The sequence below is a fragment of the Cervus elaphus genome, chromosome 22 (genome assembly GCF_910594005.1).
Source record: "Cervus elaphus chromosome 22, mCerEla1.1, whole genome shotgun sequence".
NCBI lineage: Eukaryota > Metazoa > Chordata > Mammalia > Artiodactyla > Cervidae > Cervus > Cervus elaphus.
Genome location: NC_057836.1, coordinates 24702447 through 24717203, shown reverse-complemented (window position 1 = coordinate 24717203; position 14757 = coordinate 24702447). Strand labels below are relative to the sequence as shown.

The 14757-nt window shown below is 42.7% G+C and overlaps 1 protein-coding gene across 1 annotated transcript; it reads left to right on the top strand.

Moving 5' to 3' along the window:
- The first annotated feature begins 816 nt into the window (after positions 1-816).
- Positions 817-14757, top strand: ART4 (ADP-ribosyltransferase 4 (inactive) (Dombrock blood group)). Its single transcript, XM_043881180.1, has 3 exons — positions 817-1311; positions 5848-6553; positions 14449-14757. Exons 1-3 carry the CDS (start codon positions 1141-1143, stop codon positions 14538-14540), a joined length of 969 nt encoding a protein of 322 aa, XP_043737115.1. The 5' UTR covers positions 817-1140; the 3' UTR covers positions 14541-14757.

The window sequence follows — 14757 nt, the reverse complement described above, 5'->3', positions numbered from 1 at the left end:
TGACTAAAAGAGACAGTTTCACAGGATACTTGTGCTGAATGAACTTAGCACCCTGCAACCTCTTCTTGATCCACGTTATTGAATGCTGTCAGCTCCTTTTCTAAGAGTAGTCATTTGGATTCACTACAGACTGAAATAGCGTGGATTGAGGATCTGATGCCTTTAAAAGAGAAAAACATAGACGATCTGTGACCCCAACAGGTATAATTTCTAGAGTGGCCAATTTCAAGTGTGCAGTGTAAAAGCAACAAAGAGAAGCCTATTTTTTTTTTTTTGCACTTTGCAGATATTGTGTTTTTTTAAACTTTTTATTTTGTATTGGAGTATAGCCACTTAACCATGTTGTGACAGTTTCAGGTGAACAACAAAGGGACTCAATCATACACATACATGGATCCATTCTCCCCCAAATTCCCCTCCCATCCAGGCTGCCATTAACATTGAGCAGAGTTCCCTATGTTATACAGTAGGTTCTTGTTGGTTATCCATTTTAAATGTAGCTGTGTGGACATGTCCATCCCAAACCCCCTAACTCCCCCCGCGCCATCCCCCACCTCTGGCAACTGTAAGTTTGTTCTCTTAAGTTTGTGAGTCAAAGACAGACTTTGTTTTGACAATATCCCTACTGTTCTGCCTTGTGGCAGCCCCTCCTGGGTGGGGTCTGTCAGCAGTGCCAGATGAACTCAACACAGACTCACCTTCTGGTTGCATGCTCCCAAGGACCTTCACCAGCCAATCATATCACTCACAACAGGGAGCTGCAGCTCCAGATAATACTGTTTGACCCCAAACATCGTACGGGGCATGCCTTGTCCTGCTTTGCTAAGGAAGTTTAAGGTTGAGCTGGTGAACCTGACCCTGAATAAGCCTTTGGAATTTCCCCACATACAAACAAGACCAGGACTTTTTTTTTTAATTGGGCACTAACTTGAGTTCACTTTAGAATCCCTTATTTGGTGCGCAAGTCTGACTCTTCAACAGCAGTTCCAGCTTTACGAGTGAGTTGAATTCTTCCCTCGGGAAAACTGCTAGTTGGTGGTGGTCAACACGTCTCCAGATACACATGGGAGAGGAGAGTTCTTGCTGAGACTTACTGCAAGAGAAAAACCTCAAAGGGGCATCCTGAAAGCTGATTTCAGAATGGAGCTGCGAGGGCAAAGAAGCACTGTGCACACAAACAAATGCTGTCCCTTGACCAATCGTCGCAGAAGGATTCTTCTAGCAAATACTGCAGCCCCTGCGGTGAGAATCTGGCTGGTGCGGGGACAGCTTCTTCTCCTGCTGCTGTGCCCTGCTCTGCAGAGACCCGCGGTGAGTTATGGTGCAGGAGGTGATCGCTTTATGATCAGGGCTCCGCTGGAGCATCCTCCTGGTGATAACCTTTAAATGACCTTTAGTTCCTTGGGATAGGGGCTTCCTAGTGGCTCAGACGGTAAAGAATCTGCCTGCAAGGCAGGAGACCCAGGTTCGATCCCTGGGTCAGGAAGATCCCCTGGAGAAGGGAATGGCAACCCACTCCAGTATTCTTGCTGGAGAATCACATGGACAGAGGAGCTTGGCAGGCTACGGTCCATAGGTTCACAAAGAGTTGGACATGACTAAAGCAACTTAGCATGCACACATGCAAGGTAGAGACACAGCATTCTTTTTTGTTTTGGATTTTTTGGTGGTCTTTTTTGGCTGTGCCTGGTGGCATGCAAGATCTTAGTTCCCTGACCAGGGTTCGAACCTTTGCCCCCTGCAGTGGAAATGTGGAGTCTTAAGCACTGAACCACCAGGGAAGTCTCAGCATTAATTTTTCACTCTCAATAACATTTGCATACAAGACTGCATCTGTAGGACAAATCATGCAAAATAAACCAAGTCTTTCTGGCTTTGGCTTCCCTGGTGGATCAGACAGTAAAGAATCCCACCAGCAATGCTGGAGACCTGGGTTCAAGCCCTAGGTTGGGACGATCCCCTGGAGAAGGGAATGGCTATGTACTCCAGTATTCTGGCCTGGAGAATTCTATGGACAGAGAAGCCTGGTGAGCTACATAACAGTCCATGGGGTCGCAAAGAGTCAGACACAGCTGAACAACTAATGCTTTCACTTTCACTATCTGACATTAGCCATATCATATAGATTAACTCAAAAGAAGCATTATAAAGTTCTATATGACCTCATGTTAATAGAAAACAGAATACCCATTTGATATCTAGTAACTCAAAAGCCTCTTGATGAAAGTGAAAGAGCAGAGTGAAAAAGTTGTCTTAAGGTGCAACATTCAGAAAACTAAGATCATGGCATCTGGTCCCATCACTTCATGGCAAATAGATGGGGAGACAGTGGAAACAATGCCAGACTTTATTTTTTGGGGCTCCAAAATCACTGCAAATGGTGACTGCAGCCATGAAATTAAAAGGCACTTACTCCTTGGAAGAAAAGTTATGACCAACCTAGACAGCATATTAAAAAAAGCAAAGACATTACTTTGCCAACAAAGATCTGTCTGGTCAAGGCTATGATTTTTCCAGTGGTCATGTATGAATGTAAGAGTTGCACTGTGAGGAAAGCTGAGCGCTGAAAAGTTGATGCTTTTGAACTGTGGTGTTGGAGAAGATTTTTGAGAGTCCCTTGGACTGCAAGGAGATCCAACCAGTCCATCCTAAAGATCAGTCCTGGGTGTTCATTGGAAGGACTGATGCTGAAGCTGAAATTCCAGTACTTTGGCCACCTCATGCGAAGAGTTGACTCATTGGGAAAAGCCCTGATGCTGGGAGGGGTTGGGGGCAGGAGGAGAAGGGGATGACAGAGGGTGAGATGGCTGGGTGGCATCACCGACTCGATGGACATGGGTTTGAGTGAACTCCGGGAGTTGGTGATGGACAGGGAGGCCTGGCTTGCTGCGATTCATGGGGTTGCAAAGAGTCGGACATGACTGAGTGACTGAACTGAACTGAACTGAATAGATTAAAGTTTTGGAGTGTATGAGGTTTGACAGAAGGTATTTTTCTTTTGTTTTTGGCTTAGATATATTCTGTAGAACTATTTGTTAACCTGCTGTGAAGAGTCATTGGTTAAAATCATTTAAGCAGTCTTAAAATTTTGTTTCAATTTACACAAACTAGTTGACCTCTTGCCATAAATAACATAGCAAAAATACCCAATGGTATGTTTCTGAGTTTCAGCTGCTGCTCTGTTGACACTCATTGGATGGAATTTTCTCTCTTAATATGTTCCTTAATAAGTACTGTTTATTAAGAAAGCATCATTTCTTTGCCAAGAAGGAAACATTTTGGAATTCAGATAACTGAAAAATATGGCTTTCAGTTATGGGTGGATGATACTTAATGAACTTGTCTTCAAATCTCTAACTTCTATTTATTTATTTTGAAGGTGAAAAAGTGTTAGTAGTCTCTCAGTCATGTCCAAGTCTCTGTGACCTCACGGACTATAGCCCACCAGGCTCCTTTGCCCATGAAATTTTCCAGGCAAGAATACTGGAGTTGGACTGCCAGTTCCTTTTCCACAGGATCTTCCTGATCCAGGGATTGAACCTGGGTCTCCCCAGGTTCAGACTCTTTACTATCTGAGCCACCAGGGAAGCCCATGTACCACTAACTTTATTGTGGTAAACCTAATATGCACTAGATATCAATAAGTAATATTCTATTGGCTCCCTATGAGAGAGTGTCTTTTTCCTACTCCTGGTTTTTATTAATAAGAGGAGGGACTTTCCCAGGAACCCTACTGACCTCTGGCCAGCTCTTTCCTCATGCTGCTTCCCTGGATGTGGGCAGAGTCAGGAAGAATAACTGGCTATACTGCATTTGACTCTGCTCCTCTTCCTCCTGGGAGATAGCCCCACGGCAAAAGGCATGAGTTATGTGTGCCTCCATGACAAGAATCCCACTTGGACAGGCTACAATCCAATATTGCCTGCAGCTAAGGGGGCAAGTCAACTCATTCTGGGGTTTACCCTTAATAAGCCCACCAGCCATCAGACCTAAAGATGGGTATTCCAACATGTTCTCATTCAATAGCAAAAATTGTATGTTAGCCTTCATATTTCAAGTCCTGGGCAGAGGAGAGGGTTGTCATAGCCCCCTTAGAGAACTCAACAATACCCATCACTGAAGTCATTTTTTGTTATTTTGGTTTGGTTTGGTTTTGCTTTTGTTTTGGCCGCAATGGATGGCATGAGGGATCTTTGTTCCATGACCAGGCATCCAAACTGTGCTTCCTGCAATGAAGATGCAGAGTCTTAACCACTGGACCACCAGGGAAGTCCTAAAGACTTCTAATACAGTCTTTAAGTATTCGTAAAAGAAATATTCCCTATAACATCAATGTGAGAATGTGAAGGGGTCAGGAGAAGAAACAGAAAGTATAATTAAACTTTAAGATAATTATTTTTTCTTCAAAATACTCAATGTACCAAAAGACTTTGCAGTGATACAGAAGAGTCTCTTTCTCCGTGGGGGATGAGGATGTTTGTATTTTTAGCAATATTTGTCAAACTAAATTCAATATCTAACATGGGTCACAGACACAGGAAGGACTGGAGCCATGTAATGACTATGAGTGAAACTTATTTCAGCAGATACCGATTTTGAGGAGACGACTTGGTCTTAAAGAGTATAGCAAATAAAGCAAATCAGCTACCACACTGCAAAAATTAAAAAAAAAAAACACACACAGAAAACTCAGTTAAATAAGAGTCAGAAGACCAGAAGGGGGAGCTCTTACTCCCGGGATGTGTGTGTGTTTGTGTGTGTTGTGCGCTTAGTCGCTTAGTCATGTCCAATTCTTTGCGACTCTTTAGACTGTAGCCCACCAGGCACCTCCATCTTTGGGATTTCCCAGGCATGAATACAGGAGTGGGTTGCCATTTCCTTTTCCAGGGTATCTTCCCAGGGATCAAACCAGCATCTCTATTGTCTCCTGCATTGCAGATGGATTCTTTTGGGGAAGCCCTGCTCCCAGAATAGTAGAGCCCAACAGGAAGAAGAGAAGCACCTCTTCTTTCCTGGCAAAGTGAGTGTGAAAGTCATTCAGTCGTGTCCGACTCTTTGTGACCCCATGGACTATACAGTCATGGAATTCTCCAGGCCAGAATACTGGAGTAGGTAGACTTTCCTTTCTCCAGGGGATCTTCCCTCCCCAGGAATCGAACCAGGGTCTCCTGCATTGCAGGTGGATTCTTTAGCAACTGAGCTATCAGGGAAGCCCCTTTCCTGGCAAGGACTGGGCCAATGAAAAGCCATGAACTCTGTTTACTGTATCCTCCCATCTTCCGTTTCTTCTCTAGGAGAGTGTTTTTCTCCCCTCACCCTGTGAGGACCTGTACATGGTGTGCCATGGTTACAAACCCTGAATTGCAGCTCTTTGCTGATCCTGAATAAACCTATCTTTGCTAGTGAATTACCTGGCAGTCTATTTATTTCGGGTCAACAAGACTCACCATCTGATTTGAAAAATTATAATCAAGAGTCTTCTTTCCTTATTGTTGTTCAGTCGCTCAATCTTGTCCAGTTTTAACTGTTGCTTCTTAATCTGCACACAGGTTTCTCGGGAGGCAGGTAAGGTGGTCTGGTATTCTCATCTCCTTAAGAATTTTCCAGTTTGTTGTGATCCACACATTCAAAGGCTTTAGCACAGTCAGTGAAGCAGAAATAGATGTTTTTCTGGAATTCTCTTGCTTTTCTATCATCCAGCAGATGTTGGCAATTTGATCTCTGATTCCTCTGCCTTTGCTAGATTCAGTTTGTACATCTGGAAGTTCTTGATTCATGTATTGTTGAAACCTAGCCTGAAAGATTTTGAGAATTACCTTGCTAGCATGTGAAATTCTTCCCTTATAGATTGCAGTTAAAATCGACTTTGACTTGGCACCAAATTCCTTTGATGATCAATACCGAGGCTGCAGCCAACAAGTCATGGAGATGCTGCTTCAAGGGGATTATTTCACCGAAGAACTAGAATCCAATAAGGATTACCGCAAGGCCTGGAAACAAACAAACTTTAACTGGCTGAACCAAGAAAAACCTCTCCCCAGGAACATGACTACTACACATGCTGTGGCTGTCTTGGTTTATTTATCGGACAACAGAGTTCACTTAGACTTCTCCAGAGCCATGGCCAGTGCTGCTGGGTCTCCGCAGCAGTATAGACATTCATTCCATTTCAAATATCTACACTACTTCCTGACCTCAGCAATCCAGCTGCTGAGGAAAGAGATTATCTCGAGGAAAGACTCTCTGTGTTACGAGGTGCACCATGAGTTGAAGGGCGTTTACTTGCAAGCCCCCGTGGGTGCCATCGTTCGCTTTGGCCAGTTCCTCTCCACCTCCCCAGCCAGAGAACAGGCACAGAGATTTGGGAACCAAACTCTACTTACCATGTTGACCTGCCTGGGGGCACCACTACAAGACTTGTCTCTCAAGAAGGTCTTGGTCCCTCCCTATGAGCTGTTTAAAGTTGTCAATGCGAGCTACCATCCAAGAGGAAATTGGTTGCAATTGCTGTCAAATGGGACCCAAAGCATGTACAACTGTCAGCTGCTAAAAGGTATTGTTATTGATCCAAATTCAATTCACTATAACCAGGGTCGGGATTTCCCTAGTGGCTCAGTTGGTAAGGAGACCACCTGCAGTGTGGGAGACCCAGATTGGGAAGATCCCCTGGAGAGGGGCATGGCAACCCACTCCAGTATTCTTGCCTGGGAAAGCCCCATGGACAGAGGAGCCTGGAGGACTACAATCCATCAGGTTACAAAGAGTTGAACATGACTGAGCGACTAAACCACATACATTACTAGATCACAGGCCACTATTTTTTTTTAAATCTTGTGAAAAAAGTAATTGTAATTTTTTTTCTTTTTTAAAAAAGTTTTATTGGAGTGTGGTTGATTTATAATGTTGTGTTAGTTTCAGATGTACAGTAGAGTGAATCTGTTATACATACACATATATCTACTCTTTTTCAGGTTCTTTTCCCATAAAAGTTATTACAGAGTACTAAGTAGAGTTCCCTGTGCTGAACAATAGGTCCTTATTAGTTATAATTTTATATATAGTAATGTGTATGTGGGGGCTTCCCTAGTAGCTCAGTTGGTAAAGAATCCGCCTGCAATATGAGAGACCTGGGTTCGATCCCTGGGTTGGAAAGATCCACTGGAGGAGGGCACAGCAACCCACTCCAGTATTCTTGCCTGGAGAATCCCTGTGGACAGAAGAGCCTGGCGGGCTACAGTCTGTAGGGTCGCAAAATGTTGGACTTGACTGATTCGACTCACACATATACACACACACTGTATATATGTCAGTCCCAATCTTCCAATTTATCTCTCCCCCCATTTCCCCCCTGGTAACCATAAATTTGTTTTCTGCATCGCTATTCTTTTATAAAAGTTATTTTTTTAAGTGGGCTTATGGGGGAGAGGCCAAAAACATGTATGTTGGCTTTCAGTAAGGACGAGACAAAAAGTCATTTCAAGCAGAAAAAACATATACTGAATTTCAGAGATTTCAAACAATCTGGTATCTTCAGGTAAATTTCAAAATTCTGGACAACCAGAGTGTAAGATGTAGGAAGAAGCCAGGAGTAGAAAGGGAGTAGGAAGTGGCTTTGGGCTAGAGAGATCTGACGGGGCCAGTTTGTAAAACTCTTGTATTTCACGCCAAGGATTTTCAAACTTCGTGCCGTAAGCAGTGAGAAATCATTAGAGTCTGAGTGGAGTATCAGTCAGATCAGTATTTTAGCAAGAGTCCTTATGCTGGGAAAGATTGAAGGCAGAAGGAGAAGAGGGAGACAGAGGATGAGATGTTTGGATGGCATCACCAACTCATTGGACATGAACTTGGGCAAACTCTGGGAGATGGAGAGGGACAGGGAAGCCTGGTGTGCTGCAGTCCATGGGATCACAAGGAGTCAGACAAAACTTGGCACCTAAATAACAGAACAACTGATGATACCATGGAAAATGAACTGAAGTAGGAGAAATTAGCTTTCACAATATAAACATATGTTAAGCTCTTTTATAGAAACACATGTGACTGATTCCTTTTTATCCTTGTATGTTGCCAGCCACAGTCATTTGAAGGAGCAAACGCAGTGAAAATTCTATAGCAAAGGCTGTGCCCTGTTTGGTTCAGAAAGAGGAAAGCCATCCTGATCCATATGTGTATTCGTTTACAAAGTCAACCATAACTCAGCTAAGTGTCTACCTTTGAAATATCCCCCACTCTTCCTCTACTCCATCATCATGGCTACTGTGAATAATTCAGCCCATCAGCATTTCTCAACATGTTAAGGCTGCAGCATTGCAACGGTCTTCAAACTGGCAAACCCGCCAAGGTCAAGATCCTGCTCACTCTGGCCTATCTGTAAACACAGACCAAGGGAGAAGTGCTCTACTAAGACTTTCATCCACACCCTTCTCTCCTTGGCAGCAGGGAAGATAGCAGTAGTGAATGGCATGTGTTTCTGCTCCACAGACCCAAAAGATTAATGTTTATAGAGAAGAATGAAAAACTAGGGTAGAATGTGAATAAAATAGTGAGCTTTTGATAATACATAAGAATATCCATAGCCAGGTTCCAGGATTCTCTGGAATTGCATCTGCCTGGAATACTGTGGCTTCGTTCTCATCATTTGAGATAGGTAGCTTTGCTAGTGGGCTTCCCCGCTAGCTCCACTGGTAAAGAATCAGCCTGCAATGAGGAGACCTGGGTTGGATCCCTGGATTGAAGAGAAGCCCTGGAGGAGCGCATGGCAACTCACTCCAGTATTCTTCTCTGGAGAATCCCATGGAGAGAGGAACCTGGTGGGCTACAGTCCATGGGGTCACAAAGAGTCAAACGTGACTGAGGGACTACACACAGTTTTGCTGCTATTCACCTATCTCTATCGGTTATACAAAAAAATTTGAAAGACTTCAGAATATTTTCAGCTATTCACTGCAGTGTTTTTGATTTTGTTCTTGTTTCTTGAGGTTTTTATTCCTTAGTGGGAAAGCTCTTTCTGAAATCTCTCATGTGCTGTGTGTTCAGTCACACAGTCATGTCCAACTCTTTACAGTCCCATGGACTATAGCCTGCCAGGCTTCTCCATCCATGAAATTCTTCAGGCAAGAATACTGGAGTGAGTTGCCTTTGCTTCTCCAGGGGACCTTCCCAACCTAGGGATCGAACCCGTGTCCCTTGTCCTGCATTGGCAGGTGGCTCTTTACCGCTAGCACCACCTGGGAAGACCAAAATTTCTTGTTGTTCTTTGTTCAGTCCATAAGCCATGTCTGACTCTTTGCAACCCCAAGGACTGCAGCACACCAGGCTTCCCTGTCCTTCACTATCTCCAGGAGTTTGCTCAAACACATGTCCATTGAGTTGGTGATGTCATCCAACCATCTCATCCTCTGTCACCCCCTTCTCCTCCTGCCTTTAATCTTTCCCAGCATCAGGGTCTTTTCCAATGAGTTAGCCTTTTACATCAGGTGGCCAAAGTAGTGGAACTTCAGTGAATATTCAGGATTGATTTCCTTTAGGATTGGCTGGTTTGATCTCTTTGCTGCCCAAGGGACTCTAAACAGTCTTCTCCAGCACCACAAAGTGAAAGCATCGATTCTTGGGTGTTCAGCCTAGCCATTCCCTTCTCCAGGGGATCTTCCCAACTCAGTGATCAAACTCAGATCTGCATTGCAGGCAGATTCTTTACCATCTCAGTCACTAGGGAAGTACTCAAATTTCTGAAGTCATTTCTATTAACTGATAAGTGACACTCTGCTTATCCCAACATCCTGGAGCAGTATTAGATTGATGCAAACATGAACAGTGGGAGGAGGGAGATGGTGTGTTTTTCTTATCTGGGAGTCCTTCACTGGGAAAAGGAAGGAAGGTCAGTAGACTCTAAAGCCCTGTTTTTCTAGATGGCTGGTGTTGTCCACATCACTACTCCTGGTCAATCACCTAGATAATCACTAACCTCAGCCTGGAGAATTCACAGTATCTAATTCCTCGTGAAACTGGAATCTTCTCAGGAGATTCTTTTCTATTCTTTCAATTTTTTCACCAGCAGAAAGCCACAAACTAGTCTATATATTATTTTTATTTGTTTATTTTTTTGGCTGTGCCCTGTGGCATGTGGGATCCTAGTTCCCCACCGAGGGATCAAACCCAGATCCCCTGCGCTGGAAGCTCAGAGTCTAAACACTGGACCACCAGGGAAGTCCCATTATTTTATATCCTAAAAAGTCCCTTCGAGCCAGTGACTTACGTTTCTTTTCCAGTTCCCTCTTAATCTGCCAGATGCAATATGCGAAAAACAACATGAAGGCTTTTAAAATGGGTCAGCCTGGGACACTGCGTTTCTCCCAACGACGAAACAGTAGATTAAAGAGCAGAGCTTCCTCAGTCCTTCAATGTATTTCAAAATTGCTTCCATTAACTTGTAACTGAAGTGCTTGAGTTCAAAGAGTTCCCAAAAATCTGTCGCCTTCAGAGAGTCATGAGGTCAAATTGGTAGCATACTACACTGAAGGAAGTAAATTTGCAAAAGAAAAATTGTTAAAAGACAGTCTAAATGAACAGCTTTTCCTTCTAATTCTTCTCCCACCCCTCATGTGACCTATACTTGTTACCATGGAAACAGATGTTTTCATGCCCATTGGAAGACCCAAAATACGTTATGTTAGGTATTTGTCCTTAAATGTTGCTTCTTTCAGCAAAATAATTGGTGCCAAAAATCTGTAGACACACAAATACATGCTCTGTTCTGTATCATTGGGTTCACAAAGAAGTGTGGTTTATTTGTTAAAATCTTTCACATAATTAAAATTCTTAAGTACACTTCTAGAAAAAATATAGTCAATTGTTTGCAGTCAGCGTGGGTTTACATGTTAATCTTGCCAGTTACTAGCAGTGAGAATACAAGCAAATGGCTTATTCTCTCTGTGCCTCATTTCCTTCATATGTAAGATGGGAATAATTTAAAAAAAATAAAACCGACCTTATAAGATCCTGGTGAAGAGAAAATGAATGAATGCATGCAAAAGCTCTTAGAACTATAAGTTACTATTACCATTACCATGGCTTCCCTGATAGCTCAGTTGGTAAAGAATCTGCCTGCAATACAGGAGACCCTGGTTCAATTCCTGGCTCGGGAAGATCCATTGGAGAGGGATAGGCTACCCACTCCAGTATTCTTGGGCTTCCCTTGTGGCTCAGCAGGTAAAGAATCCGCTGCAATGTGGCAGACCTGAGTTTGATACCTGAGTTGGGAAGATCCCCTGGAGAAGGAAAAGGCTACCCACTCTAGTATTCTGGCCTGGAGTCATAAAGTCATAAAGACTTTCATCTTTATTTTATTAACTTACTGCTTCCTGTTTTCTTTTACTCTGGGCTTCAATTATCCCAAAGTAGTTTACACAATTTGTGACATCGTACTTTTCTTGAAGTACAGTGTCCATCTGAAATGAATGGATGGAAGAATAAGTAATGGAATGAATCTGGGAGATGGACCACAAAGCATGATGGGAAGAGCAGATGATGGAGGCAGTGAGAGCTGGGCATTGGTTAATAGCTGTATGCCTGGGTGCTACATCACCTCAGTCATCTCTGACTCTTTGCAACCCTATAGACTGCAGCCCACCAGGCTCCTCTGTCCTTGGAGTTCTCCAGGCAAGAATACTGGAGTGAGTTGCCATGCCTTCCTCCAGGGGATCTTCCCGACCCAGGGATGTAAAAAACTCATTTTACAGATGAGAAAACTGAGTCCCAGTGAACAAAAATGATCAAAGTCAAGCATCTAAGGGTAAAGCTTCAATACCAAAGCTTTGTTGTTGTTTTTCAGTTGCCCAGTTGAGTCTGACTCTTTGCAAACCCATGGACAGCAGCATGCCAGGCCTCCCTGTCCCTCACCATCTACCAGAGTTTGCCCAAATTCATGTTCATTGCATTGATGATGCCATCCAGCCATCTCATCCTCTGACACCCTCTTCTCCTTCTGCCCTTGATCTTTCCCAGCATCAGGGACTTTTATAATGAGTCGTCAGTCATCTGTTCTCATCAGATGACCAAAATACTGGAGCTTCAGCTTCAGCATTAGTCCTTCCAGTGAATATTCAGGGTTCATCTCCCTTAAGATTGACTGGTTTGATCTCCTTGCCCTCCAGGGGACTTTCCGGAGTCTTCTCCAGCACCGCAGTTTGAAAGCATCAATTCTTTGGCATTCTGCCTTCGTTATGGTCCAGCTCTCACAACAGTACGTGACCACTGGGAAGACCATAGATAGCCTTGACTATACAGACCTTTGTCAGCAGAGTAATGTCTCTGCTTTTCAACACACTGTCTAGGTTTTTCATCACTTTTCTGCCAAGAAGCAATCATCTCCTGATTTCATGGCTGCAGTCACCATTCACAGTGATTTTGGAGCTCAAGAAGAAGAAATCTGTCACTTCTTCCACTTTTTCCTTTTCTATTTGCCATGCAGTAATGGGGCCAGATGCCATGATCTTAGGTTTTTTTAACATTTCGTCTTAAGCCGACTCTTTCACTCTCCCCCTTCACCCTCATCAAGAGGCTCTTTGATTACCAAAGCTGATCATCCCCAAATCATGATCTTTCACTGTTACATTGTTTTCTTGTCAATCAATATTTTCTGACAACTCATCAGTAGAATCTTACTCCATGAAAAAATGAGAAAGGTGAGAAAGGGTGGGGTTAGAGGTCCTTGTGATCTCTAGTCTCAATGAAGAGAAAACAAAACAGAAAACACGTAAGAATCATTCTAATGAGTAACCTGCTAAAGTGATATTAATGGCTCCTAGTCCCTTTGAGAATTCAGATAGTACAACTTAAACATAAACTTTGACAAAAGCTTAGAAATATGCTTGCATTCTTAATTTGTTTGTCTAAGAAAATTAGGGTTTTGAAATTTATTGTAAGTATATGTAGAATTCCAAATAGAAATTCCTAGAAACTCAAGGGATCTTATATGTTACATGAAAGTGGTGGAAAAATATTTCTCCATTATCTGGTAATCCTATCAAACAATATGGTCAAATACTGAGGCAATCACAGAGTTGAATGGCTTTCTATCTCAATGTCTTTTCTACACTAATAATCAGTGAAGTCTGGTTGAAAAGGAGAGTCCATTCTTTATTTAGAGCATATTTTAAAGGTTTCCCTCCTCCATCTCATCCAATATTCTCATCCCACTGTATTCCCAATTAGTATAATAAGTATCACTTCCATCAGCCACACCTAACTGTCTGCTAACCTTTCCCGTGAAGTGTGTGTCCATGTAGGCAGTATACACACGCAGACACACACACACATACCTCAAGCAGGATTGTATGAATACTTTTTGCTCACCTTATAATTAAAAAAAAAAATGACTGGACATGCAATATATGTAGAGACCATACAGTGGTTAAAAATACAGAGTTAAGGGTCTGCCTTGCAGTGCAAAGGACACCAGCTTGACCCCTGGTCCGGGAAGACCTCACAGGCAGCCAGGCAACTATGCCCATGCACAACTACTGAAGCATCTGTGCTCTGAGCCAGTGCTCCACAAAAGAAGACACTGCAATGAGAAGTTTGCCCACCACAGCGAAGAATAGCTCCTGCTTGCTGCAGTCAGAGAAAGCTCGCATGCAGCAATGAGGAACCAGCACAGCCATAAATAACTACATAAATAAAAGTTTTTAAATATATATGGCTCAAACCTGACCGCCTAAATTTGATGGCTGCCTCCACTACATACTAGATGCATGGCATGTGACAAGTTTCTTCACATCTCTGTCACAGCTTTATTAAATAAAAAATGAAGACAATGAGGATAAATACCTCATAGTTTTGTTGTGTGGATTAAATGAGTTAATTTGTAGCAAGCGTTTAAAAAGATCCCAGAACAGAATAAGCCTTTAAACAATGTTAGCTTTCATAATGGTGATGAAGATGAGGATAATGGTAATGGTAATAATTCTGCTGATGATGATAATAAAGACATACAATTGGGAGAGCTCTATCATCAACTTTTATCATTAACCCTGAGGTATACCTTTTATCCTCTTGGGACCTAATTTATCTTCTACACAATAAGTGACCTGTGTTGTCATTTAGAAAAATCTAAGAGAGAATACATCCTTTTAAAATGAGCTAGTTTCAGTCCTTCCCTGGTGGTCCAGTGGTTACAACACTGCTCTTCCAGTACAGGGGGTGCAGGTTTGACCCTTCATTGGGGAGCTAAGATCCTGCTTGCCACATGATGTGACAAGGAAAAAAAAAAAGTCATCTTATTAAAAAAGACTACACACCTTTAAAAACAGTAGTTTCAAATATTTTTTGTTACAAATTTTCTAAGTTTAAGACATGAACCAAAGGAGAAATGAAATGAAGTAGATTTTTTAGGGGGAAAAAAATTCTGTTACCTAAAACTTCAATAATTCTTTTTGTTTGTTTTCACAGCTTCCAGCAGAAAGTGCATCCCTACTCCTCTAGTTATTGCTTCTCTCTCCTTTTTGACCAGTGTCATCATCTCTTCCAAAAGTGGAGCATAACGGAAGCCTGTGGTTTTGCCTCTCCTGTACCCTTTTGCTTTATTCCAGTCAGGGCACCCTGAATACCCATAGAGAATCAGTCTGCCGAGCTATCAGCTGATGTAGAACTGGCTCAGTCCACTGTCTATGAGTAGGCCTGTAAGTATATTTCTTCTCCATGGATACAAGAAGTCACGTTGGATAGAAAATGACTCATTAGGAGCCTGTGAGATACAAT

What these genes read in the sequence shown, in the direction of transcription:
- ART4 (XM_043881180.1), top strand. Translation starts at nt 1,141, where the DNA reads ATGGAGCTGCGAGGGCAAAGAAGCACTGTGCACACAAACAAATGCTGT. An exon ending in CTGCTCTGCAGAGACCCGCG is followed by an intron (nt 1,312 to 5,847) that starts GTGAGTTATGGT and finishes CTTCCCTTATAG; the next exon opens with ATTGCAGTTAAAATCGACTT. An exon ending in CAACTGTCAGCTGCTAAAAG is followed by an intron (nt 6,554 to 14,448) that starts GTATTGTTATTG and finishes TTGTTTTCACAG; the next exon opens with CTTCCAGCAGAAAGTGCATC.